General features: G+C 49.1%; 1 protein-coding gene across 1 annotated transcript in view; it reads left to right on the forward strand.

Annotated features, from left to right (window-relative positions):
- Positions 1–27,680, forward strand: part of ALK (ALK receptor tyrosine kinase) — a 641,645-nt gene that overhangs the window by 334,320 nt on the left and 279,645 nt on the right. Inside the window, exon 4 of the mRNA XM_045844604.1 lies at positions 7,621–7,822. Coding sequence (XP_045700560.1) covers positions 7,621–7,822 — 202 coding nt within the window. The remainder of the gene's footprint in view (positions 1–7,620; positions 7,823–27,680) is intronic.

Raw genomic sequence — 27,680 nt, forward strand, 5'->3', positions numbered from 1 at the left:
AAGGATTTAGTGGAGGAATAAATTCTGAATTGCCAACAGAACAGGAAGGGAGGCATGAGTGATTTCCAGGGCACAAAGAGGGGATGGAAGCCATTGATGGAGCAAATATAGTCGCCCTGGCTGAGGAGACCCGAAAGGGGGTTAGAGCAGAGGAGGGAAACCGTCTGCTGGGAGGCACCACGGGAGCACTGGTGAGTCTCCTCCGGAAGGAAGGACGAGACTGAGGAGAAAGAACTTCCTCTATGGTGTTATTAACCCACAGGGTCTCCAGTCCCTTTCAACATCACTTTTCAGGCTAAAAGACAGCAGATGTTTGACCACAGGAGAAAGGCAAAGGGAGATCTTGTGTAAAAATTTCAGTGAACTGAAAGAACCAGGGCTGCTCCTAAGGGAACTGAGAGAATTATGACTGCTAGAGCAGAGTGGTCATGCCCGGAGTCACACATCCAGCATGCCGGCATCGGAGAGCAGGCACCTGTAGCATGGCCTACTCCTGACCTTTGCCATCAGGCCAATTCTGACAGAGAGAATAAGCATAATCTATGTACGTGGGAGTTCTACCAGCATTCCTAGTCTCCACTATGAAGATGGAAGGGACTGATCCAGGATCATCCAACATATGGTTAAAAAAAACAAGATTCAAATGAGAAAATCTTTCATCTTACTAACTTTGTTCAGTGACTTATGACTGGGCAGCATCTCCTCTAGCAAAGAGAGAGGGCCTCCAAGAAGCCGTGCAAAACAAAAGACTTTAATATTCAGAAGGGAGCAGGGCAAGGAAGTTACACTAGCAAAAAGTGGATTGGTTGTGGCAAGGTCACCTTCCTTTAGTAGACGGCAGGGTCTGCCAGACAGTTGACCCCATTAGCACTGACCAGAAAATTCCAGGTTGACTAGTTTGAGATTCCACTCCTTGGGAGAGCCTAACACTGGAATTAAGTTGGGTATTACTCCTCGGTTTGGTGATGTCGGGCTTAGCACAAGTGACTCCATTTTGGGCCGGTTGTCTTTTTTCCCTAACAATATGAAAAGCCAAGAAGCATAAAAAAGAAATAACAACATAAAAAATTGACATCAGAAGAAACAAAGATAAATTAGGGTAAAGGTTGCTTACATGATAAAGCTCTTCAGAAAGATTCAAGACTGAGAAGAGGGGTGGGGAATGAAAATATCAGATACACAATAAAACAAACTCATCAAAGATAAAAGAGACATGTATTTTCTGATGAAAAGAGCCCATCAAATGCTACATAGGAATTTCTATAGAGGTCCTACCTAGATAAAGTATATTGAAGTTTTAGCACCTCAGTGTTAAAGAAAGATCCTGAAAGCTTCCAAAGAGGGAAAAAAAACAGGTTAACTACAAAGAAATTAACAATAAAAACAACCTCAGACTTCTCAGTCATTGATGCTGAACAACAGGGAAGCTGCACATTCAAATTTCTACAGCAAAGTTTCTAGTCTAGAAATTCTATGGCCAGCCAAGCTATCAACCACGTGTGAAGGCAAAATAAAAATATTTGAGATATTCAAAAATTTGCAAAGAAGTTTCACCCTGAAGAAATTTCCTCAGGATGGTGGGACTAATGGAAGTGTCCCAGTAAAAAGAAATTCCAGAATAATGTAACTCTATTGAAGGCCCAGAAAGCAAGAGTTACAAATTAAAACAGCAAGTCAGTGACTTCAAAAAGACATGAGAGATTTTCAAGAAATACAAAGAAGTGTTAGTGATATGGTAAAAAAGGCAAAATAGAAAATAAATAAAAGAGAAGAAAGAAAGAAAATAGAGAAAAGCAATTAGAGAATTCTAGAAAAACAAACTGCACAAGAAAGTCCTGAGTCAACTACAAGGCAAATTAAAATGTGCCACAGTTTTGACAAGTGGCTGTGTGTGTGTGTGTGTGTGTGTGTGTGTGTGTGTGTGTGTGTGTGAGAGAGAGAGAGAGAGAGAGAGAGAGAGAGAGAATTCATTTGATCTTGATACTGGAATCATTCTCCATGGAGTAGGGTGTATTCTTGGACCTGTAGAGAAGATTATAAATACAACTCTTGTTCACTTCAGTGCAAAAATATACAGTCATCAGTATAAAAGATTTGCTTATTGATTTTCAATGTTCAGAATCAACCTGCAAACAAAACACAAAAGTTAATCATCCTTCCACAACCTTGACGATGGAAAGGAAGAGCGCAGCTGACTTGGGGGTGGATGCGGGAGAGCGGAAGTGCAGACAGAGGCAGAAAGACTAATAGCTTCATCTTCCAGTGAGGAGAGTGAGCTGATACTGTCTGCGGCTGGTGGAACAAGTAATGAATTTGCCATGTGAAATTTAAAAGGTGAGTAATAAAAGAATAAAAAGGGATTCACAAAATCAAATATTAGAAGGGGGGTAGCACCATTGCTCCTACTATACTGTCAATGGAAGGAACCTAAACTTGTTGTACCCACAGATAACACTATGATCGTAATACTTAGAGCCATGAGGCAAAAGAAATTAGAAATCTATATTCATTTATTTATTTTTATATTTTTTAAGATTTTATTTATTTATTTATTTATTTATAGAGAGGGAAGGGAGGGAGATAGAGAGAGAGAAACATCAGTGTGTGGTTGCTGGGGGCTGTGGCCTGCAACCCAGGCATGTACCCTGACTAGGAATCAAACCTGCGACACTTTGGTTCGCAGTCCGCGCTCAATCCACTGAGCTACGCCAGCCAGGGCTTTATTTATTTTTTAATAGTTCATTTTTTTGGTGTTTTTTCCATTACCGTGTATGCCCCCCACACCCTCTCTCACCTCTACTCACCCTGCTCCCTGTGCCCCGGCCACCATAATCACCACACTGTTGTATTTTTTGAGACAGTGAGAGGAGCATCATTTGGAGATAGTTTTTTTAAATTATTATTATTATTATTAATTATTCTGAATGATTTTATTTCTTGCCATATGTATACATTACTTTGGTTTTTAAAAGTCATTGAACACCCGCCTTGTGGCAGGTGCTGTGCTAGACCAGGTCTTTAGCAGCGGCAGCAGCCTCGTAACAGAAGTATCTACAGAAACGCCGTGAGGGCAGGAGCCCCTGGTGCGTTTGTATAAATTGGAAGCGAGGAAGTGGAGCAGGGAACCACAGTTCACAGAGTATTTGGCCAATTGATTGAAACTCTCGGTATGGAACCCCCAGAGAGGTGAATTAGGAGAAGTCGTTAGGACTTGGGGGCTTGGAGACTTGACAGGGTTCCCGTAGATTAATGGTATTCTAGGCAGCCACATAGAGTTACTGACGGTTTGGAGCCGCAGGGCCCTTAGAGAGACTCTATCCAGGCCTTTCATTTCACAAACAAAGGAAGCTCGGTGGTGGCAGAGCGCGGGCTCAAATCCGATCCTTCTGATTCCGAGTGCAGTGATGATAAAAGGGCTTCCCGATTAAGGTAAGACACCCCTCGAAGCGGAAATCACCATTTACCACATACCTACTAAGAGCCAGGAACTATTCTGGCCACTTTATGCATATTTTTAAATTTAATTTCCACAAAAGCCACACCAGGTAAGCTATGCCCATATTGTGTTTGAGCAAACTAAGGTTTACAGAGTTTAAATAAGTTGTCCAAAGCCTAGAGCTGGATAGAGACAGAGCTTGGATATGAAAGGGTCTGACCTTAAGGTTCACACGGCCCTTGGTTTCTGGCTCGTAATTTGAGCCCTGCTGGCTGAGATGAGCGAGACACATCCCTGTGTTGGTGGCCAAAGGTAAAAATAATAACCATTTCCTATGTAATCACTGGACACATCAACACAATCCAATAATAAGGAAAACAGGACCCGATCCTAGCACTGTGGAAATGAAGCTTTTGATCTGCCTGTCCGTTCCCCCACGGCCCACAACGGGGGGAAGTCTGAGAACGGCCAGGTCACCTGGGAGCCTCCACATAGCCGCGGGCTGTCCTGAGCAGAACAAACAGGAAACAGAAAAGAGGGCGAGGAGAAATAAATTCTCACTGACTTTAAAAGATTTATACTGACAATATCCCAAGGAGTTTATGAAATGTATTCTTTTTCTTTTTCTTTTTTCTTTTTTTTTTTTTTTTTGGTTGAGGACCACTGCTGATGGAGAGATAGCTCTCAACTATAGAGTTTCATTGAAAATACTTTAACTTCAGCCTCTTATTGATAGTCCAGTGGCACCAAATAAAATTCATATAAACGTCATCTCACATATTAGACGTGGAAAAGTCATCCATCTCCCAGTCAGCTTTGAAAGAGCCCTATTATTGAGGTGCTGAATCACAAGGACTGAATTTGCATGTTCCCACACCCGTGTGGGAGGAACAGTGGTGCAGGGAGACCCCAAGTCCCAGCATCTTGAGCTTCATTTTCTCCTGCTGGGAACTTGAATTTTCTAGGGGTGCGTGTATGTATCTGCATGTGTCTGTGTGCACATGAGCACATGCATGTAATCTTTCTGAGGAGGGGAACACCTCCTGTATTTTCCCACATTCTTTCCTTCAGAAGCTCCAAAATTGGTTTCAATTCGACTTTCCATCAATTGGAATACATTAGCGTGCAATCTCAGACCAGGGCACCTTAAGTGTGGCTTTATCCTAACCCCATACCTTGCCCCCAAAGGGTCTGGAGCAAGCGTCTGTCCCATAGGTGTTTCCAGAACTCTCGCCTGCTCTGGACAGGCACACTCTAATCTAGTGCAGTACTGGAAACCCCAGTCAGCCCCACAGTCTGTTCCCAGCACAGTGCCTGCTTAAAACAGTCACTTACCAAACACGTCATGTTCACATTCAGTCACATCCTTGCCGAGTGTGGACTGCTGGGGTAGGATGAGGCTGAGTCAGTACTGACCCCCCCTTTCCCCCACTGTAATAGATTAATCTTCCTGAAGCACCTCTCTGATGATATCACTGTCCTGCTCAGAAACCCTTTCTGGCCGCCTGTTGTCCACAAAATAAAGATTAACATCTTCGGCCTGGAATTAAATCTTCTTTATGGTCTGGTCCCATACCCCTCAACCTAGCCTTTCTTATTTCCCGGCTTTTCTTCATTGCCCCGCCCTGCAGCCAGACACCATGGCACACTTTCTACATGTCTGCCTCTCAACTCCTGTGCATGGATTCTGCCAGTCCCTTTGTTTTTCTTGTCCTTGAAGACCTAGCTCCAAGGTCATCTTCTCTATGAATCTTCTCCATTGAACTTAATGTCTCCCTCCCGGAGCCTCCCGAAGTGCTTTACCTGTATGAGCACCTCTATTTTTTATTGTAGTTAGTGCAGACACCTCATCACCCCTCTGGGACGGGAAGTGCCTTAAAGGTCGGAGCTGCGTCTGGTTCATGTCTGTGTGCCCAGGGCAGAGCCAGGACCTGATACTTGCTCAGCACAGGCATGCAGCAAATGATGCTTGTGGGCAGAAAAGAGTAAGGAAGCCAGTGGACAAATGGGTCCGGTTCAGTGCCCATGTGCCTCTTTCTCCTTCCCCATCCGTCTGAATTCTTGCATGGCACAACTGGGCCACAGAGCACCCTGGTCATGTTTTAGGATAAAGGATACAGTGGGACAATGAGAAAGACAGAAGGAAATCAGCACCGGTTAGGAGCCCAGAGACCTGGAGTCTGGTCTGGACTTTCCGTTGAAGACTTTGAATAAGTCATTTTTCCATTCTGATCTCCAGTCCACTTTCATAGAAAAATGAGGGCATTACATTACATGATCGGTGAGTCCTTTTTAATTCAGAGTCTATGATTCTAATCCTTTTAGTTTACCTCATGTCCATGACAAGGATGCCTCCCCCGTTGTAAAACAGGGTAATAATGTAGATTATTTACTGAGGGTTGTAGAAACTTTTCAAAGGCCCATGTGCCCTGCTAAAACTTTCTAACAATTACAAAAGGTTTCATTCCCAGTACTGACCCACGTCCCCCATCCAGCTCAGAAACAGTCTTGTGCTGACCTCATCCTGTTTTTAATCCGAGGTCACACTTACCTACCTCCAGAATATTGCAAATCCCCAATCTCAACACAATGCCTTCTTCTTGGAAACTGCTTTGCTTCTCCTAGGAAGCCCCCCTCCCACTCTTTTTTTTTTCTTTTATCTGCATCATTCTCTATTGCAGGTCACTGGTTCATTTGCCTACTTGGTAAGTTGGGTTATCTGGAGAAGGAGACTAATTTGAGGTGGGGAGGGGATGAGGAGGGCGGTAAAAGGCTGAGCACTCATTAGCTGGTTCCCACTGGAAGCGTTAGGGATCTTGTTGGAACAGCTGCCCCTGCAAGAGAGGCAGCATCTAATGGTCCCAGAATTCAATGCAGAAGCGTGGCCAGTAAAGTGAATGCATCAGAAGGGATGCTCTGCTTTTATTCTGACAGTAATCCCACGAATATGGGTTTCTTGCAGGTCACTTGGCCAGTGCTACTGAAATTAGGGTGACTCACCCCAGAGGGACACTCTGCCACAGGCACGGCACCAGGGGGGATTTGCAGGGCTTTCTTTGTGGAGACCAGTTGCAAATTCACGTGACTCACAGACTCAAGAGCAGAAATGACTTTTAAGAGATTACTAAGTTCAGCCAACCCTTCCCACCCTATTTTATAAACAGAAAATTGAATCCTGCGAAAGTCAGTGCTTTGCCCGAGATCACTGAGCTAGTAAACAAAGGTGAAGAAGCCGTGACCCTAACTGCTACATAGTAAGTGACCCGAGTACTTCCTTTCCAAGCCACTCACTCTCAAGGAAACCCTGAACTGGTCATGACTGTGTGGGAGCCTAGAGCCAACCCATACGTTACTGGGAAACACTGAATTGTCCAACAGCTGGAGTTGTGTCTCTCGTTGACTTGAATGTGACATGGAGAACTCAGGTCAGCTCTGATTTGAACTGTGGCCTATAGGACTTCCTGAGACACCCAGGGTGTCCTGGTTTGTGGGGGTGAGGTACCCTGTGTTGATATTCACAAGGTGGCACTGACGGCCTGGCTTTACTTTGGGCGCATTTACGGTGGGAGTGACTCTATTGGGCTGTCCCCCTAGATCAGGATGTAAATCTATGAGAATGTCTTAGCATCTGGATTGGGTTTCTGACTCTGGTCACTCTTTGGGGATTAGGTAATACATACTCATCGTCCCCTCTTTCCTATGGGACTTTGTTCATTGTACTTATTGGCTGGCAAAGAATCTGTGAGCTGTCATCTCTACTTGAACTTAGAAGGCAGTTGAAATCAAATAATTGATTATGTAATAAGGTGCCTCCTCCCTACTTAAAACTTGGTGAAGTGCTGTCCATGCTCATCTCACATACCCCTTGCAACCACCCTTTCAAATAGATGTTTTCATTCCCATTTTACAGGTGAAGAACCTGAGACTCAGGGACATAGAGCTCATAAGTAGAGGTGCTAAGGTGAGAACCTTGGTCCGCCTAATTATAAAGCCCGCCCCTCAGTCACCGTTCTTTTGCAGGGACAACCTAAGAGGGGAAGAGGGATGGGGTGTGCAAGGAAGGTGATAAAGACCTCCAGCCTTAGAGACTTGGATGCCACTCCTCTCTAAATCCCTCCGCAGGGCTCCTGTGGGTCCACCTGCCTGGACACACCTGCAGAATCACTTTCCCTGTCTCTTGGCAGGCTCCTTCCTCCTCCTGAACACCTCGGCAAACTCCAAGCACACCATCCTGAGCCCGTGGATGAGGAGCAGCAGCGAGCACTGCAGGCTGGCCGTCTCCGTGCACAGGCACCTGCAGCCATCCGGGAGGTATGCCGCCCAGCTGCTGCCCCACAACGAGGCTGGGAGAGAGATCCTCCTGGTGCCCACTCCGGGGAAGCACGGGTAAGTTTTTTTCCCATTCCAAAATTCAGCATATCAAAGGCAATTTGGCTTTGGGCTGCAAATTTTCAGAGTCTGTGACATCTACTTAAAACTCAAAATTGCCCTTTAATGGGTAGGGACCAGATTGAACCATAACTGCTCATTTTCCCTGGACAGTGTCTCAGGGACTGTTCTGTGGGGCCCTCTGGCTGGCCGAGCTGGTGGCCCTTCCAGAGGCCAGAGAACCAGCTGGCAGAGTGGATATTTAATGAGTGGGTATTCATTTTCCAAAATCCAGATTGAGCCAGGAAGAGAACAGCCAAGAAGAGTGTTTAAAAGGCCAAAATGAAAATAATTTAATGTGCTGGAAAGTGGGTTGTACCAGCAGAATTTTGGTGGGAAAACAAAGAGCAAACTATTGTAGCCACCAAAGCAGGTCCTGCAGGAGTGTGGGACCCCAGAGCAGAATTGGTCAGGGAGACCACAACGGCATAATTCAACAGAGTTTGGAACAACCTTTGTTCTAGAGCATCGAAGGCTTACACAACATGGAAGTCACACCCAATACTCACGTCAGTGAGCTATTCTGTGCTTCCAGAAGATATGCACCTGCTTACTTGGTGATCCGTTGTGCCTCTCGAAGTGGTGACATTGAAAGCCAACTTGAACCAGGACATCTCTGTGCCTGCTTTTTTTCTCATTCCATAAGTGGAAATACCATTGTAAGACCCCAGGTTTGAATGGCCCCCAATCTGATTACTTTATAATCGGTAAGGATGAGAGATCCTTCTTTAGGCATGTTTTCAGGAGAAAGAACTCTAGTTTTTAGCTAAGCTTAGATTTAGCTTCTCTAAGAAAATACCTCGCAGAGGGTCCCATCTGAACAATGATGTTGCCCACCCTCCACCTCCGTACGTGCCGGGTTGGGGGAGGGGAATTCTGCCTGCGGCTTCTTCAGTAAAGCTACCTGGCCTCCTCAGTAATCTCTTAGTAACCCCCCCCCCCCCCGCACCGCACTCCCCCACTGACCTGTCTATATTTAGTTGTGCTTCAAAAAACTACAAGCTGCTACAATCGCAGCAGGAATGAAATCTGGGCTTCAAGAAGAGTGCTGTCCCTTCCTTTATGAAGGATACATAAACTCATATCCATCTTTTGTCTCTGAAATGCCTTCTGGGGCGGGCTGGGAGACCCCAGCCACCTAGCACCTCGTGCTCTCTTTATCGGAAGGCACGAAAGTTGGCTGTCCGGCTGCCCGTTGTTTTGAATGAGCTGTTCCCTGGGCCAGGCCTCCCTCCAGCACGGCCTCCCTTCCTTGTGAGAAGTCCAAGGGGCAGGGCCACTCATCCAGGGGTGGGGCCGGTGGGTGCCCCAGCTGCTGCGCCATCCTGTAGGCATTTGCCCAGCCTCGTGGGCTGTTTGTTCTGACTCCTCCCCACAAGCCTGACAGAGACCAGAAGGGGCCGCTCAGGGCTCCTGGGAATTCAGGGCATCGATCTGTTGAGGCGCTGGGTCAGGGGGTGGGGGGACTCCCTGACGCTGCAAGGGGAAGTGGAGTTGGGGGTCTCCCTGACACATCAGCTGAGAATGTGCGTGAGTGTGAGGGGAAGAGTGCCAGAGCGAGTTCAGCACTTCCTGAGCAGCAGGGCCCGGTCCCCTGTGTGGTGCGGTCAGTGCGACAGCCGGGGGGATTGCAATGAGCTTTCCCCCTTCATCTTCCTGTGCTGCCAACTACCACGTCAGTTCCTGTTTAACCAACGGGAAAACAGTCAGAGAGATACAATGGGACGCGATATGGCCCAAAATAGACCCCAGGTCTCCCTGTTCCTCATTGGTGCTCTTTCCAGGGAGCCCATAGGCTCTCGGCAGGCACTCGGGGGAAGGGTGGCATCAAGAAAGAGGCCTCAAGATAGACGGGCCCGGGGGATGTGATGGCAGTGACCCCCCACATGTGGTGCAAACAGGGAGATGGGCTTCCTCAGAGGCTGCCATGGCCACCTGTTTCGAGGTCCCCCCCATACCCACAACACCGGCCAGTGCATGTTCTCCCTATGGTGACTCCCCCATCACCAGAACTGGTCTGGCCCCTGGAAGGTGGAAGTTGCAGTGGGAGAATGGAAGCAGGGGTGCAAGGGCAAGGCCATGAACTTGATGGCTTTGCCTGGGGCCACCCCTACCCTGACAGGATCTCTGCCTCAGGCTGGGCTCTGTGCATCGGGTGCACAGTTGCTCTCCCCGAGCCCTGCCAGAGCCGTCTCGGAGTCTGGCGGTGAGCAGGTGTGATTCTAAATTTAAATTAAAGATGGCCGAGCCAGTCTCCCTGCCTCCAACGAGATCAGTGTGGTGAGGGTGCAGAGGGGCAGCTGAGAGGACGTTCCATAGACTGGTCTGCCGCATGGAGGAGTTCTGCTGCGCGGGCACGTCGGCAAACTGCAGGACACAGGCACGTGCCACGCGGCTCAGAGAGCTCTGGGTGTTTGTGCAGAGCTGGATCCAGCTGCGCAGTCCTGGCATTATTGACATCCAGGGCCAGACAATTCTTTCTGTGGGCATTGTCCTGTGCATGGTCCCCAGCCAGCTGCCCAGGCCTCTACCCTTGAGATGCCAGCACTGGTTGTGACCGAAAAATGGCTCTAGACATTGCCAGATGTCTAGATGTCCCCTGGGGTACAAAAATCACCCCCATTGAGAACCACTGAAATAACCAGAGCATTTTGGAACTGGGAAGAACTGTGGGATCTACCCAGTTCAACTTCATCATTTCATGGGTGTGGGGCCAGAGGCCCAGGAGAAGGGAGGGCCTTGCTCCACGCCGTGTGAGGCGTGTCAGTGTTGGCAGGCAAGTGTGTTGAGCCCTACACTCATGTGCATGTGCCGACCACTGTACTAAGTCCTGGCATATAAAGATACGTAACGCCCAGTCCCTACCCTTGAATAATAATAACTACTGCTAACACCTATTAAGCACTTCCTAGAGCCGCTAGCCAGTCACTACTGTGCACTTTACATGCATTTTCTTATCTAACACTCAGCAACACAGGGAAGCAGGTGCTATTGTTATAGATGAGGAAATTCAGTGGCCAGACAGGGTGGAGGGGTCTGAGCTAACTAGTCTGATTTGAGACTGTTTGTACCCATGGCTGCAAAAGCTCAATTAGTCTACAGCAGTGCAGCAGAGAAAAACTGTTATGCTGTGAATCAAAGCCCTGAATGTAAGTCATAGTTCACTGTTCAACCATCAGTTCAATGAACAGCCATTTACTGGCTATCTTCTACTTGTTAGGATTGTAGAGGCACAAGAAATGCAAAAGGCCAGCATTTGGGGGTCCACCAAAGGAAGTTCCATGAAAGAGCTCTATGACTTTGGCAAATCCCATCCCCCCCAAACCTTAGTTTCCCATCTGTGCAGTGGGGATGCTGCTGCTGGTCCTGTTCACGTGGTGCTGTGGGGTCAACTCAATAGAGGGTGTGAAGGGTGTTGCACCCTCTGAGCTGGATGCAAATGTAAGAAGCCATTAATGCCTTAATTGGCTCTGCACTGCTCAGAATTCTGGCACAAATGACTGAGGCTTGTGCACCCTCAGATTATGGGTCAGTGTCAGTCTCAAGGATCCTTTGGTTTTGCGATCCTGGGCAGTTTGCCTGTATGGAAGCTCACCCCTTTTAATGTCAGAGATGTCCCCAACAGCACAGTCTTCAGTGTGGCAAGGGGGACACAGTGAAATCCTGCTGGTAAGCACAGTGATGATTACAAGTGAGGCTGGCTTCTCAGCACGGAACATGATGGTTTGGGGACCACTATCTGGAAAATGACATTCAGTGTTTATAGTAATGTGGCAGGAAGTTGTCATAGCAAAGTCAGCTGGGGAGAGCCTGACGCAAAGGCGTGGGCTGAGGGATGACAAGTCAGAGAGGCCACCGAGGCCCCGCAAGCCATGAGTCATGAGCAGGCAACGTCAGGGGGAGCAGCAGCCTGCTCGGGGGCGCTGGAGACGGGAAGCCTGTCAGAGGATCCCAGCAGCTGCTCCCTCCCTCGTCCTGGAAAGCAGCAGCAGCATGTGTGAGGTCTACTGAATCACAGAGCGTGAGCGCGTGCCGGCCAGAATGGCCTGGCTTTGGCCAGGGCTTCCCAGGGCACAGATGACGATGACGAGTGCCCGGCCTGCTCATCTGCTCATCTGGCCAGCCAGAATGGCACAGAAGTAAGGAAGCAGAAAAATGGGATGTCAAATAGCCCAGCCCCACTGGCCACAGGATCCAGCAGGCATAAGCTAGAGCATCTTAACCAGACATTAGAAGCCACAAAGTCCCCATGAATTAAATGAACGTGACAATAGCTATTTAATATGGTGAGTTGTGAAATGGCATCGGAAAATGGCTCACAATTTGCCCAATTGTAGGAGATATTTAGTACGTGCCAGATCCTCTCTAGTTCACACATTTGTTTAACAACCATGGATTTTGCACGCCCGCCATATAACAGGTGCTGGGAATACACAGTTGAAAACAACACAGACACGGCTTTCAAGGAGCATCCAGACCAATAAGGAACACACAGGCAAAATAGCAATAGCGCATGCTCGTGTAGATGTTTTTAAGTTGGATCCCAGGGATATTAAAGGCTAAGCTAAGACCACCAGCCAGCAGGCCGGCACAGGAAGCCCGGCCCCTGCTTCTGCCTCCTACACTTCCTTGCCTTTCTGCAGAAACCTGTTTTGGAAAGAGCAGTGCCACAGGAACAGGCAGTGGGAAGTCAATGTGAAGTTGGTGTCCTCCTGGGCTCAGAAACGCAAGCCCAAGGGCTGGCGGCGTTTCTGGCTGCAGGAGCAACTCTCCAGGGCCCCTTCCAGGACATGCGTCGCAAGCGCTTCTTCTCTGAGCACACGGCTTTCTCTTGCAGCCTTGGGGGTATCTGGGGACTTTATTATGTGTGACCAGAACTCCACAGTGTGTGGAGAGGAGAATTGGGCCCTGAGGGGATAGAAGTTGCCAATCATTTGAGTTACTAATACTTGAAAAGATGTTTTAGCTGCCCATTGCTTTAATCACTCGGCCACCTCATCCCTAGGAGAGATGTTTTAAACCTAAAGGATTTGGTGGTACTCAGGCTTGAACCAACATAAGCCGTCAGGGCCGTTTCATAGCATGAACAAGGCTCATTCCAGAGGGTGGCAGGGAAATGCGAGTATTCTCAGCACAAAGCTTGACCTTTCTGCAGGATCTTAAGCCCTGTACCGAGAGGAGACTTGAGTTCCATTTTTCCCGCTTGATTTCCTGATGGGGACGGTGAGGGGCGGGGTGGGAACCAGGCCTAAGCGGCAGGACATGATGTGATGAAGGTCGGAGCGTGCACTCCTGCCTGGCACAGTCGGGACTCAGGCCCACGCTGAGCCTCCGGAGCCCGGCCGCCCGACAGTGCTCTGTCTCCCGGCTGCACGGCTGTGTCAAGAAGTCCTGGAACCTGCTGCCCTTAGATTGAAATCTGCAGGCGACCTTCCCAGGTAAAGAAAAACCGATGTCAGTGTTGGGCACTTCCGTGGCTGCCTCGTTTTTGTCAACCAGTCACTTCTGACCGAAGATCCCAGCTGTAAAACCAGTAACAGTTCTAATGGGAGACCTGTCAAAGTAATATAACCCAAAGTAGTTGAACCCAGAGAGTGTCAGGAGGTGCAGGTTCGGTCTTCGTTTGATTGCCAATATGCTGCGTGGTTATGGAGCAGCCACAGCCCTTCCCAGCCTCAGCTTCTCCCCTGCTAAAAGGGAGCTCCCAGCGGCACTCTGCTCCCTCCCTTTGTCCTGCAATATCAGCAGCCTCACCTCAGGTTGCCACTCGGGACTGGGACAGCAGGGCGTGACTCTCCCTGCCCAGGCTCCTGCTCTTTGCCCTACTCGCCCCCCCACCCCCCACCCCCATGCTGGCAAACAGGACAATCACCCATCACTGACCCCCAGAGACCTTCTGCCACTAACATACAGAATGCAGAATTTTCCTGTAAGTAGACCAGCTGGTCTCAGCCGGCCGAGCAAGGAGGAGGCTCAGGATAGGGCAACATGCAAAGCTGCCCCAACGAATTTGCTTCTGAGAAGGTGCCTGACGGCCTTTGTCAAGTTACGTGGGGCCCGCTCCAGGGGGCCCAGAGCGACGCGGCAAACCTGGCCAGTGTGGGGAGATCCAAGGCCGATGGCCTTGGACACTGCCCAGCCCAAGTTCTCCTTGCATCCTGCCGACGTGACACGCGGGTCAGAAATGAAAAAGGTGATCATTTACTGGAAGTGATGCCCTCGAGGGGCAGTGTCACAGTGATTTAGTTTCAGGCCCAGCGTTTTCTCACTTTCAAAGTCATTGCTGGTGTCAGCCTCTCCCTTTTTCCCCTCGGTCGGAATAACACACTGATAAATATACAATAAGGGCTTTAATGTTCGGGTGATTTACACTAAAAAGAGAAAGCCATTCAAAGGCTTTAAAGATAATTTTTTAAAACCTTAAACTGACATGGAGGAAGGATGCCCAATGCTCAAGGGTGTGTTTCCCAGGCACGGGAACAGTTGGGAAGGTGGGAGTTCCCTGAGCATAGTGCGGTCACCAGTCTTGGGTCCTCAGCGTGACGGGAGGTAGCTCCCACACAGTATGAGCTTGGCCAAGTCTTTGACTCTCTCTGGGTCTCAGTTTCCCTGTCTGTAAAATGGTAATGATTGGCCCACCTCACAGGGTTGTCGTGAGGATTAGATAAGATAATTCACAGAGTGGGTGCTAATCTGCTCCTCCCACCAGCTCCCCCCCCCCCATCCACTGGCTGCCCCTCCAAGAGGCCCAGGACTGGCCTCCTCCAGGCTGCTCTGGGTGGGGGAATGTGGGGGTGAAAAGAGCCAGGTTTAGCAATTTTACATCCCTCATGCTTGGAGTAATCCCCTGCATTCCCTAAATTGGACCCCAAAGTCCTAGCCCCACTGACTATGCCTGGATTTAACTGATTTCTCACCCCTGTGGGTAGTAATATTGAAAGAACTACTAAAATGCTAGACCTCTGTAGAGCATCTGGACTTGAAGCCATCCAGAGGGAAGGCCTCAAGCTTCTTCGGGGGTACGAATCAGAACCACGCATTTATATAAAATTCATATGGCTGAGCGTCATCCCCAGGGACTCTGATTTTATTAGTGGTGAGGAGGAGCCCGAGCATTGTACTTTAGAAAGCGCCACAGGGACTCTGGTGTGCATTGAAAAGTAAGAATCCCTCTAACATCTCAGCTTGAATTGGTTGATCACATAAGCCGGTAGCTTCCTTATATCCATTTACTAAATAGTAAGGAGAAAAGTAAAAAAAGAAAGCTTGAAGATGGACTTGACTGCAGGGTGGAGAGTCATCTTTCTCCCTCGCAGACATGGACGGGCTGTGACAAGGCTTTCTAGCCTGTGCCTGAGCCTGCCCGTGTGGCGTCCGAGCTGGGGCGGCTGGGGTACATCTAAGGCCGTGAGTGGGACTGGCCTCTCTACTCATAGCTCTACTCAGGACATGCCTGGTATTCTCTCTCCAAAAACACTGTGGCTTTCAAAGCCAGAGGGGCCTGAGAGGAGCATCAGGGAGACTAGAGAGACAGATCTTTGAGAACACAGGGAGCCTCCATCCACCCAACCAGGCATGCATCCGTGCATCCATCCACCATCCGTCTTTGTTCTTCAGAATGTCGCGTGTTGACTCTCATCCAGGTGCAGGTCAGCAGAAGAGCCTCTTTGTTCCCAGGAGGCAGATACTATGTTGATGTTCATGATGACGTTGTACAGTGCACATTCAGGTTACCGGGTGCTTCAACATCTGTCAACTCATGTCATCTTCTCTGTTATCTGTCCTATATAGTGTCACCCTCATTTTACAGCTGAGGACACTGAATCTCAAACAGGTTCAGTGATTGGCTTACAGTCATGGGGAACACACAGGGAACACAGATCTTCGGGGTCTTTTCTTTCCTTTTCTCATGTCATTTCCCCAAGCGGGCCTTGCAGTTGAACCCTGGCATCACGCCTGGCTCTGAGAAAACTGACACATATTCTCATTGGTCAGGGAAAGCTCTTTTCAAGAAGATGCATCTGATTTTTGGCTATCTAATTTGGGCCACAAGCCCCGAAGGTCAAGACCTAGGCTGTTGTAGCTTCTTATTCTTTACAATGCGTAGCACGGCGCCTAGCACGTAGTAGGTGTTCTGTGTTAGGTGAATAAACACCAGATCGATTTATGGTGGTTCTACGATGTTCTTCTTCTCAAACCTAAGCTCTGGGTCTAAAATTAAATCCCAGTTCAAGATCCCAGAAGAGTCTTTAATTGATGACAAGATGAAAAGTATTTTCGCCGGCCCTCTGCCCAAGTGCAGGGTAGATGTTTCATCCTCTCCGGGGCTCCGGCAGCCGCTGTCAGAGTGCACCTCAACTGTGAAGGTTGCCACTAAGTACAAAGGACAGTTCCTTTCCTGGCAGGTACAACTTTTACTCACAATTGCTTTCGCTGATGGGCGTCAAGAAAAATAAATGAAAAGACCACCGGCTTCTGCCAGCTTTGACCTTCGAGATTTTGACGGCCCAGGGCTTGTTGGGGGGCTCTTCGGAGCGAGCTGCTTTCGCTTTCCCACTCTGCCCTGGATATTTGATGGATCGAGCACTAGGAAGACGAGAGAATTGTGACTACCTGTAACTCCTGGGCTTGTCAGAATGACATCCTGACAAATCCCATAATGATAAATATAGGTTGTATACAAAGAGAGGTCAAGATGCATGGAGACAGTCACTTCTCATCTCAGAAGTGTTCGCTGAGCCGCGCCCTTCCCAGCGTGGAGGGAGACACTGGAAACAGGTGGCGGCGGGGTTTAGGCACGAGACCACTGGCGTTAAAGGGATCCACTCATTCGTCTCAGTGTGTGTTTTGTCAACAACCGTTTATGAGTCTGGGGCAGCTGTTTATGACTCATCCTTCATTAGGGGTTCCCACTGAGGTTTGGCATTGGACGGCAAGGGACAGATGTGATGCTCTGGGGACAGGGCTGCAGTGAATGAGTGCACAGGTGCCGAAAGGGCCCAGACAGCGCATGCCTGAGTGTGCTGGGGGCCACCGGCAAGCTGGCCCAGGGGCGACGACTAGAGCTGGCTCCGGGGGGTGGGGGTGGGGGTGGGGGAAGGGGAGCGGCTGGGTGTGGATGAGAGGGAGGCACCCCACACAGAGCCCGCACATGTGCCGACGCTCGGCAGCTTGAGAACGTGGGTAGCACTGTATTTTACCGTGTATAATGCGCACTTTTCGCCAAAAATTTTGAAGGAAAAATAAAAACGCAAATTTTACATGGGTAGTACAAAAATGTGGGTGTGCGTTATTCACGGCAAAATGCAGTATGCTGTGTCTGCACCATCCTTTGGGCTTGCCACTCGGCTTCCTTGCCCCTGTCCAATTGCTCAGAGTGCCCATGCTTTTGTGTGTCTGTGCCACCAGCTTGTGTGGCGACAAAACCTGCCCCTTGCCCAGTCTCCAAACTCCAGACTCCAAAGCAGTCTCCAAACAGCGAGTCTCATCCCTGGACCCCACCACCCACATCACTTCCATACCTCTCCTTGTAGCAAATATCCTGCTACAAGTGCTGAAGAGGTTTCGCCCTGGTGCGAGCACTTCTTTCACATTCTCCTTCTCCCTGGGAGTACCCTCCTCCCAGGGAAGCGTTCCAGGTCCCTGTAGACAGCCCACGTACGCAACTGTTTTCCACCCAGCGCACGTGGGCTTCGGAGCGCAAGCTATTCCCACTTTTTGGTTACGATTGACTAGATTCCAGGACTTTTCTGGGACCCCTCCTTTCCTCCCACTTTGCAGGAAGAGTAGCTAAAAGCGGTTATTCTTGGTGGGCTGCTCTTCACCATCTTTTTCCACCAAAGACCCTCACTCATTTTCCAGCACCCAGTTCAACGTCTCCTCCTCTGGCCAGCTCCCTTAGGGTTTCTCGAATGGCACTGCTCCTGTGAGCCCAGCCCGTGTCTCCTGCTAGTCAGCGGGGACCCAGTGCCCTTTCACTGCTGGCCCCCGAGAGCCCACACATCGGGGAGAGGGAGAGGGAGCCCCTGGCTGGGGGGAGCCTGGACCCCGGCAGCCCTTCCTTTCCTGACTCCCCTTCATTTGGATACTAATCACATCAGCAACAATGAGGAGGAAGAGAAGTGTCTTTGGGGACCATTGTTTATTCTTAATAAATACCCAGCTGCATATTTTCTCTGGTGTACATCAACCTTTTCCACCCTAAACAGAGGGCAAAACCTCAGGCCTTGGCCCCCAGAAGCAGCACAGCAGGCAGCCCGGAGAGCGGGGACTACCGAGCATTATGCCTGGCCCTGCAAAATGTTATAAAAGTCCCGTCAGAGAACAAACATGGCCTTGGCTTCCCTGTCACCCAAGGCTCGGTGCCAGTCCCGTCCCCTCACCTGCAGGTAGAGGTCTCTGCCCATGGGAGGCAGCAGTCAGGCGATGGAATCATCAGCTCTTGCATTTATAATGGAAGAAGTCCAGGCAGCCAGTGCCCACAGCCCACCACCAGTAAGGAGTCACGGCTCAGCTCCGCCTTGCCCTCGCTCCAGGCCGCAGGGCACGCCTCCCCGCCTTTCCTCTCCTGGCCTGCTCCTGCGCTTTCTGCTTTCCCTTTCCTTCTGTTTGTATCCCACACTCACATGTCTAGCTAAACTTCTCGCTTTTTATTACAGAAATACATTTTCTTATGGTTCAGAGCTTTAGTTAAGAGCTATATCAACCACAGGATTTCACATTTAAAAAGCTTTATAAAATCTACACATGGGTCTGGTGCAGTGTTTATTCCTGAGAGGATCTTACATGGCTAAGCTAGAAGGGGTGTTCCCACGACTACTTTCCAATTACTGATAGCTTTCCCCCTGCCGGTGGGTAAGTCTTAGGGTGGCCAGAAAGGGAGGGGGTACGCAGGGAAGGCCACCGCTTATTAGTAACTGAGAGCAGACTGAGCCAAAGCACTGCAAGTAACATTGCTAGCAGCCTGGGTATTTCTTGAGACCATTCACACCAGAGCACTGGGTTACCTAGGGCCTGGGGCCTCCCCCCACCCCCCACTCCCAAGGGCAACTTCACTTAAGTGACTGGTGAACGGTGGGAACCTGGCGACAGAGCAGGTGCTGTGCTTTCCTCCTTGGTTCCGCTTCTGGACTCAGACTTGCAGTTCAGCTGAAGGAGCCTGAGGTTCCTCTGCGTTGTTAATACTGTGAAATGTTCCCTGAAGTCTCTGAGAATGATGACTTGTCTTCCTGAGCATTAGGAAGTCCCAAAATGGAACGAATCAAGAGGTGGATGAGGGAACTGGCAAGTGAACATTGTAGGCTATTAATCTTCTGCTTCGAGTCCTTCAGTGAACCCCTGTGAAACTGAGGAGCAAGCCTGGGCTCCTGGTTAGCATGGCACATGACCTTGATCTGACCCGCCCCTCTTGAGCCTGGCTTACCCATTCCTTTGGACCCATAGTTCATTTATATCAAACTACTCACAGTTTCCCCAAGTGAAACAAGTTGTTTCAAGCCCTCTTGCCCTCTCCCACCTCCCTGATGACCAAGTACAATTGGCCTCCTCCTTCAAGAACCAATCTCTTAGCTCCCAAACCTTTTTTGAGACCCCAGCCCCACTCCAAGCAGGGCTGATGACTCCACCCTTTGCACCAACTTCTGATGTCTCTTCCACATCTCTGTTAGAGTTCTCAGCGCTGCACCACCTGCTAGCCCCACCCAGACTGCTAGCAATGTTACTTCCGGTCTTCACGTGTCTTTCTTACCAACCAGGCTCCCTGAGAATAGAGATGAGCGTTATTTACCATTGTATCGCTAGTGCCTAGCACAGTGCCTAAGTCACAGCAGGTGTTTCAGAAATGCTTATGCAATGAACAAACCCCCCAGTTCATTGGGCTGGGGACTCTGAGAACTTGAGGTATGGTTGTAAGAGACAAAATGCATCTAGAAAGCTCTTGGCCAAAATTGTATCTCCATCCTCTATAACCACCCACTGCCGTCTGCCCAACCCCAGATATAATCACTGTCCCCAGCCTGGGTCATCTGCATTTGCAGCCCGAATCACTCACATGGCTGAGCAAATACTGGCATACATTAACCTCAAAGTAAGATGGTTCCGTGCTTTCTGGTTGCCCTGTCTGTGATTCTTTTAGCCCCTCCGATTTCCCAGGTAATTTCTTATATACGTTCCCTTTTATATGTCCCTAATCTTCCACAAGAGACTTCTGCTCAACATTTTTCCTCCATTTCTCCCTCTCGGTTTCCGGCTCTTACATCCCCACTTAAGCACAGTGACTCCTGTTGAGTTTTTATCTTTTCAGACGAGCTAGGATGAATTTCAATTGCGTTCTCTCCAACTGTTCCTTAAATATTCCCTCCTGTAGTTTGTTTCTTTTCTCTCCCGGAACTGAAATTCCTACTAACTGCATGAAACTCTCGTCATTATCCCACTGGGTGTTCGTCTGCGGGCCTTGGAGTGGCTGCTCTCCCTGGCCCCTTTCCATACGGAGCCGCTCGGTGCACATCGAATGGTCATCCTCTCGACAGACCCCGATGATCTCCATTTCTAAAAATCCTCACTGCCCGTCAACTTTCTTGATTAACCCTCTGCCACCTTGTCTAACTTAAGGCTGGCCTCCACAGTTTGGGGAGCTGGTGGCAGCAGGCTCATTATGTATGGAACTGAGCCAGGAAATTTGGGAGCTGGCAAAGCCAGAGTTCAGATGAAAATAAAAACTCCTGTAGTTCACTGTATGTGCATGGTCCTTGACACCTTGGCCTTCTTCTGTGGTTGCGTCTCTAATTTCACATTCCCACAGGACTGTTTATACTAAGGTGGGTGAGAGGCATGGTATAGCTAATAGAACTTGAATAGGTATTTCAATCATAGAATCACTGAGCAGAAAAGAACCTTAAAAGTACTTGAGGTCAACTCCTTTACCTTCCACCCCAAGCCAATGCAAGAGCCTCTTCCAAAGCTCATCTGGCTTCAGCTCACCTGGCTGAACGGTAGGGCACTCACGCTCTCGCAAAGCAGACCAGCCCACTGTGGAGCAGCTTGAGGTGCTAGGAAGGACTTGCTAATGGCCTCCTGGCTGTGTAACCTTGGGAGAGTTATTGAATGTCTCTAAAAATTTATTCAACTTGGACAACCCTCTTGTGTCTCATCCGTAAAATGGGAATAGTAATACCTCCATTGTAGGAGCTTTGTGAGGAGTATTGCTTTTAACATTACATAGCTGATAGGTACTGAGAGTTTACCATGTTCTTAGCACTAAGGCATCAGATTGCATTTAATACCACAGTTTCCCTATGAAGTCATACTGTGCTAATGAATTACTCAGAATAACTCGAGCAGAGACTGTATGTTAGTTCCTTCTCCTATTTTGTCATTATCCAGTTGATCCTGTATTTCTTCTCTGGAATCACACAGAACAAGCCTACTTGATCCTAACAAGGCAGTTTTTCTTTTCTTTGAGGATAGTTTTTATGTCTCTTTTTAACTTATTTTTCCTAGGCTAAACAATTTTAGTTTCTTCGGTGGTGTGTTTCCCAGAGCCCCATTCCTGCAGTGTGATTTTACCGGTGAAGTATCAGCGGGCTGTTCTTCAGTGATCAGAGCCTCCACCCGCTGTCGCGGCGTGGGCTCGCCCTTCCACTAGCTGCACCTGCTGTCCGAACCCCAGACACCCTAAAATTGATGTTAGGAGCCAGGGAGGCTGTTGGAGCACGGCATCCAAGTCATTTCCCACACCGTTTGCATCTTTTCTTTCCGATGGATCATCCTCGAGTTGCTTTTGCAAGCAAATAAGGCCTTTCTTGTTTGCTATTAACATTCCCAAAAATGCCTGATTCGAAAAGAAATCTAATTCTGTCCCCAGCTTTCACGTCATTTTGCTTCGTTTGTCATCCTTGTGGTCCTCCAGCTTTGCCCCTTTGTTCCCCTAATTGCCAGAGACATTTTTATACTGGACAAATTGCATCAGGCCCACTGCAAAACGAATCAACTTGGGCAGAGTATGAGCTGCACTGCTGTGTAAGTGTACATTAACATTTAGATATGTTATTTAAGACGGGCCTGGGGTTAGTGCCAGGGAGACGGCCTCATGACTATGCTGGCTCATTCCCTGCGGTCAGGCTCCACAGAGGGAGATGGGGAGTCCTGGAACCCACTCCCAGCCCCTTCGCATTCCCCGTCCCTCTAGGGAGGGCTTGGGTTTGGTGAGGTCTTTTAAGGGCTCAGCTTTGGGAACTTGATTGACAAACCGAGTTTGACTCGGTGATCTCAGAGTGAAACCCAGCCGGGAGTAGGAGACGGCGGGGAGGAGAGATTCTCTTTCTCCCTCGGTGTTCATCAGGCACATGCCTGACATCTGGGTTTAAGTACAGATCAGATGGCTGGAAGTCTTTGACAGTGAAACAGAGCACACACAAAGAAACAGGAGACACCGGCCAACATTCTCCCGTGTCCCAATGAAACAATGTCCTGGTGAAAAGGAAGAGCTGCAATTCAGATGGTCCTGTGGCGGTTCGATGAGCTAATTCTTTAATCATCAAGAGAGTCAGGTAATGTCTCCATTAGTAGTAAAAGGTTCAGGAATGGGAGAGAGTGGCAACAGCAGGACAATTGCCTGATTTATGCTTTTTCAATCACCTGGGCTCATGTCCTAAACTGGTAATGGACTCCATCCATCAAAAAATTATTCTACCTGGCATCCAGGTTTCCGAAGAAACCTGGACGTGTTCGCAGAGAATTGGCTAAATGACATAATGCATGTGAAAGCCCTTAGCACAGTGCCTTAGTGAAAGGCGGTTGAATCTATTCAGTCTATTTTAATTTCACGTTCAGAGATATAATGGTGCATGAGACACACAAGAGAAATAAAACATCAATTGGGTAATGCCACAGTTAAGGGCCCGGAGCCCTGAGGTGTCCAACCAGGAGGATTGTTAGGACGGCACCTTCTCAGGGAGATCTCCCCAGACACCTCTGTCCCTGGGCGTCCCTCTGTCTGACCCTCTGACGTCCATAGGAAGTAGCAGCCCCAGTCCCACGGAAGCTCAGTGACTGTACACGCTTCCGCTGATCTCTCCCAACAGAGTCTGAAGGTCAGGCAGGCGCACGCTGTGCTTTCCTTTTGGTGTCCCCAAAGTCCAACACGAGTGCCTGGCACAGAATAGGGCTGAGCAGTTGGAACTGAAAAAATACTGTCGCGCTGCTATCCAAGTTGAAGGAGGTGATGAGTAAGGGTATCTTACACCTTCGCGCTGGGCAGGAATAAAGCAGCAGGATCCTTGACAAGAGAGAGAAAGCGGTGCATAAAGATGGCTGCTAACCAGCGTGTCGCCTGAAAATGACAACAATGGTCACTTGTATAGCACTTTCTATTTGGAGGACATTGTTCTGTGAGGTAACATAGTATTATTGGCCCCATTTGTGGATGGAGGCACTGGACTTGCCCACAGTCCAATAAGCTGGAAATGATCAGAGCTGGGATTTGAACCCACAGGGTCTGTCTGCAGAGCGCATGACCCGCACACTACATGAAATGAGATGTGAGGAGGGGGCTTCCCTCGCTCCAGCCCCCAGAGGGGAGTTCACCAGTAGCCCTGCCAGCTGGCCTGTGGGGTGGACAGAGGCACACACCAGGAGAAGGGGACTGTCTCTTCTGCATGTTCCATGTGAAATAGCATCTTCGCTGCCTACCCAGGGACACACCACTCCCTGCAGAGCAGAGAAGTGGGACCCTTCATCCAGCTTCCATTAGGCCCCAGGAGGAGGGTGCTATGCATGGCGCTGGTTGGGGGAAATCAAGAGCAGGACCTTCCTAGGCTGCTATCAGTGCAAGCTGGGGAGGAGCTTCCTGCGTGGCCCCGTGTCCTGAGGACAGGATTGGGGAGGGAGAGGGGAGGCAGGTCGGGTCCGCACTCCACCCAGCCTCCCAGCAGAGCACTTATGCTTCCCGTCTATTCACAGGAGAAATTAAATAACAGCCACTAAGAGGAGGAGTGGATACATAATGCATGACTGGATAAACTGAGGCAAGATGGACGTAACGAGGTCTGCATGCATTCTGCTGCTGGATGGGAAATGCGTGCTGGGCTGAGACCCAGACTCCGGCTCTCTCACTGCTGGAGCCCTCTCCCCCCAAATCACTGGCCCCTGCTGTCTTCAGCCCCGCCCGGTCAGGCTGGAACGGCCTTTCACGCCAGCGTGAATAGGATTTCCCAAAGCTCTAGAGGAAAAGTGAAAAAAACCTATCTCTTTTCCAATTGGCTTAGGAAAATATCCGCCTCTAGTTGAACTTTCCCCTTTTGCTTTTGCCTTTTGATGCCTGAACTTAATTGCTTTGAAACAGGAAGCTGCTGTGATCAGAGAATTCAGTTACATCTGCATCTTTTGTGCTGCAACGACTTTACCATATGTTTCTAAAGCTGGTTACAGGTTGATTTTGATGAGACCGACATAATTCCCACCAGTCTTGCTATAATTAGTTGTCTGCTTATATGAGGGTGGGGGAAGAAAATCATTTCTTAATTCCTGATTTAGAAGGAAAATCAACAATCGTGTTTCCTACAACCGCAGAATTCCATTCTGACCTCGCTCCCTCTGTGAGGTTGTGCCCCTTGACCTGCCTCCTTTCCTCTTTCCAGCCAGGGCCGCCCTTCCCTGTCCTCACTCACTCATGTAGTAAACACTTAGTCAGTGTTCCTCTATTACGTGTGGGGAAATGCGCTGGATGGCGGGAATAGGGCTGGGACCAGCAGAAACAACTGCTGTCCTCACGAAGCCCACATTCTAGAGGGGGGTGAGCATACGTTCCTGATTACATGTATAATCATGGAATCACCACGTGACACATGATGGAAGAGTACAGGCTTCTACAGGCTCTTATGAGAGGGGGACTTGGCCCAGGCCAGGGGGACCGGAGAAGCCTTCCCAAAGTAGTGGCGTTGGAAGTGAAGTCTGAAGAGAGAGTGGTAATATGACAGATTGGCAAGACTCTTTCTGGGAGTGCGGACAGCCTGTGGAGGTCCTGAAGGGAAAGAAGTGAGGCCTTTTTTGAGGAAATCAAGGAACACGGGTAGAGCTGGACCTGAAAGTCAAGAGGCCTGCCGGAGGAAAAAAAAAACAGGGGTGACAGGCAGGCATGGGAGAGACCGGGCACATTTAGGGTCACGACTCTTATCTCAAGAGCCCGGGGAGAGCTGGCGTTGAGTCGTAAGGACAGGACGGGAGTGGACGGGAGGCAGGGCAGCTGTGGGAGTGGAGACCCAGGCCCTGCCGCAGCAGCAGCCCCAGGGACAGGCGGGGCGTCCTGATGGTGCGTGCGGGGCAGAGAGAATGCGCAGCTCGCACATCCATGTACACACAAGGTGCAGTGGACAGGTTCCGTGACCGACTGGATACAGATGGGACAGAGAGGAAGGGTTTTTGCCTTGACCGACTGGGTGAACGGAGCCATTCACGAAAACAGGCAACGATGAAGGAGGCGCAGGTGTGGAGAGGAAAGTCGAAAGCTCGGTGTGGAGATGCTGAGGTTTTAGAAGTGGGTATGCAGGTGGACGTGGGGTTCTGGAGCTCAGAGAAAAGATTTGGGTTGGAGGGGAAAAAATGGAGGATTTGTTGGTATGTGGACATGACCTTGGAGCCAATGGGAGCATATTAAATTGCCTAGTAAATTACCTGTTCATGAGTCATAGATTTAAATGCAAAATCTAAACTGCAGCGGGTCTTCAAATAATGTTGTTTCTTTATGACATGGATAACAAAAAATCAGCTGCCAGCAGGGGCCTCTGTCTGTGTGGAGTTTGCATGCTTGCCCCTCGTCGTGTGGGTTTTCTTCAGGGACTCGCTTCCTCCCGCATCCCAAAGATGTGCCCTGAGGAGGGCTGGGAGGCCTAGTCGTCCCCGTCTGAGTGAGTGTGGGCGTGTGTGAGTGGCCCTCTGATGGGCCGGTGTCCTGCCCAGGGCCCCTGCCTTGTTCCCTGAGCTGCCCGGAGGGGCTCTCGCCACCCGCTACCCTGAACTGGAATAAGCAGTTCGGAAAAGAATTAGCTTCCTTGTTTTTATGAATCCTTCTCAGCTGTATGTGTACCTCGCATTTTTTTCACTGCTTACTATTAGAGGTGTTTTGAGTCTTTCTTTAGAAGCTTGGTGATGCTTCTGTGACCAGAAATATGTCACAGGAACTTAACTCTTACTTATATCAATTAGTCTCTGGTAGAATTGGTTTTGTTGTGGGTCAGTTCACTTGAGGTCACAGTTTCCAGGAAACCTACTGATGATATTAAATGAGGACTTACCATATGAGATCTCTGCAAACTCAGGTAAGCAAAGATTTCTTAGGGAGCACACAAAAAGCATAAACAATAAAACAAAATACTGATCAATTAGAAAGAATCAAAATTAAAAGTCTGCTCTCAAAGGATTCCATTTAAAAACAGGGAAAACCAAGTCACAGAACAGGAGACATTATTAAGAAGCCAGGAACAAAGACCACGTGGTGTGTGCTTCCATTTGCATACAATTCCAGACAACGCAGACCGATCTGCTGATCCACAGGGACAAGAAGCAGGGCAGTGGTGGCCGGGGAGTCCGCAGGACCGACTGCAAAGGGGTGAGAGGACTCTTAGAGGGTGGCGGGGAGATAGTGGAAATCTGTGTTTTGAATGTGGTTGTGGTTTCATGGTATAACAACTATTAAAAGTCATCATGTTTCACCCTTTAAATGGATGCCATTTATTACACATGCACTATACCTCAATGAAGCTCATTTAAAAAAAATACCTAGAGAGAGAATAGAGGGGAAGACAAAAGAGGCGAGGGTAAAAGTAGTGAAGCCCCTCATGTGTGGACAGATCGAAGAGCTTAAGTGTGAAGGGCGGTCAGAGGTGGCAGGCAGAAGGACAGAGCGATCAAGGCCACTTCCTCATGTCCCATTTGTCCCTCAGTCTGACATGCCCGGCTCAGATACAACCCCTGATTCATGAATTGCCTCCTTCATGAAAGGTTCCCAGGAGACTCCAACCAACTCTGTTCTCTTCTTTCCTCCACTCCATAAAACTGTCTAGACGGCAGAATAACACTCCGGTGTCTCATCTGGGCCGACAGTGCCTTTAGGTTGCTATATTCAGTTCTGTTTCCCGAGTCTATCCCTATCCAGTGTTATCTTTGTTTACAAATGGTTTTGTGTAGGTGTTTCTGGTTTTCCCCAAGACTGTTCTCTCACTACTAGTGACAGAATTGTTGCTATAAGATTATTGTACATACTGAGTACTTGTAACGTCCTATGAAGTAAGTATGATTAACTACAGGTTACAGGGTAGAAAACAACAAAGGCTCAGGGAAATGAAGCAATTTCCCAAAGCAGTAGAACTGGGGTTTGAACGTAGGTCTTTCCGAGTTCTGAGTTTTCATTTCTTTTGGAGTTCTGAAGGCTGTTCACAGGCATGGTAGTCACGGCCTCCTTCCAACTGGGGCATGTTTTGTACTCCCTTTGCACACCTTTGCAATTGGTATGGTGCTCAGCACCCTGCAGATGCTAGACAAATATTGATTTATTCATTGATTGATTCCCCCAGCTAAGATTTTTATGTTTTAAAATAGCAACCACCTGCCACCAAGGACTCATAAGGGTCTTTAAGAATGTCAATTACTAGGTACATTTCATCCTCCTGGGGCAGAGTAAGGGACTAATTAAAGGAGTCCCAGGCTTTTTGTCACTGGGGCGGGGGTGGGGGGGGGGGGCGGACACGAGATAGGTCAGCTTCCTTCTCCGCCCATCCCAGCTGTCTTGCTGCCTCCCCTGGCCCTTCTTCCCCTTCCCCTCAGC

Source organism: Phyllostomus hastatus, unplaced genomic scaffold (assembly GCF_019186645.2).
Source record: "Phyllostomus hastatus isolate PE091 unplaced genomic scaffold, TTU_PhHast_1.1 phas_contig_402, whole genome shotgun sequence".
NCBI lineage: Eukaryota > Metazoa > Chordata > Mammalia > Chiroptera > Phyllostomidae > Phyllostomus > Phyllostomus hastatus.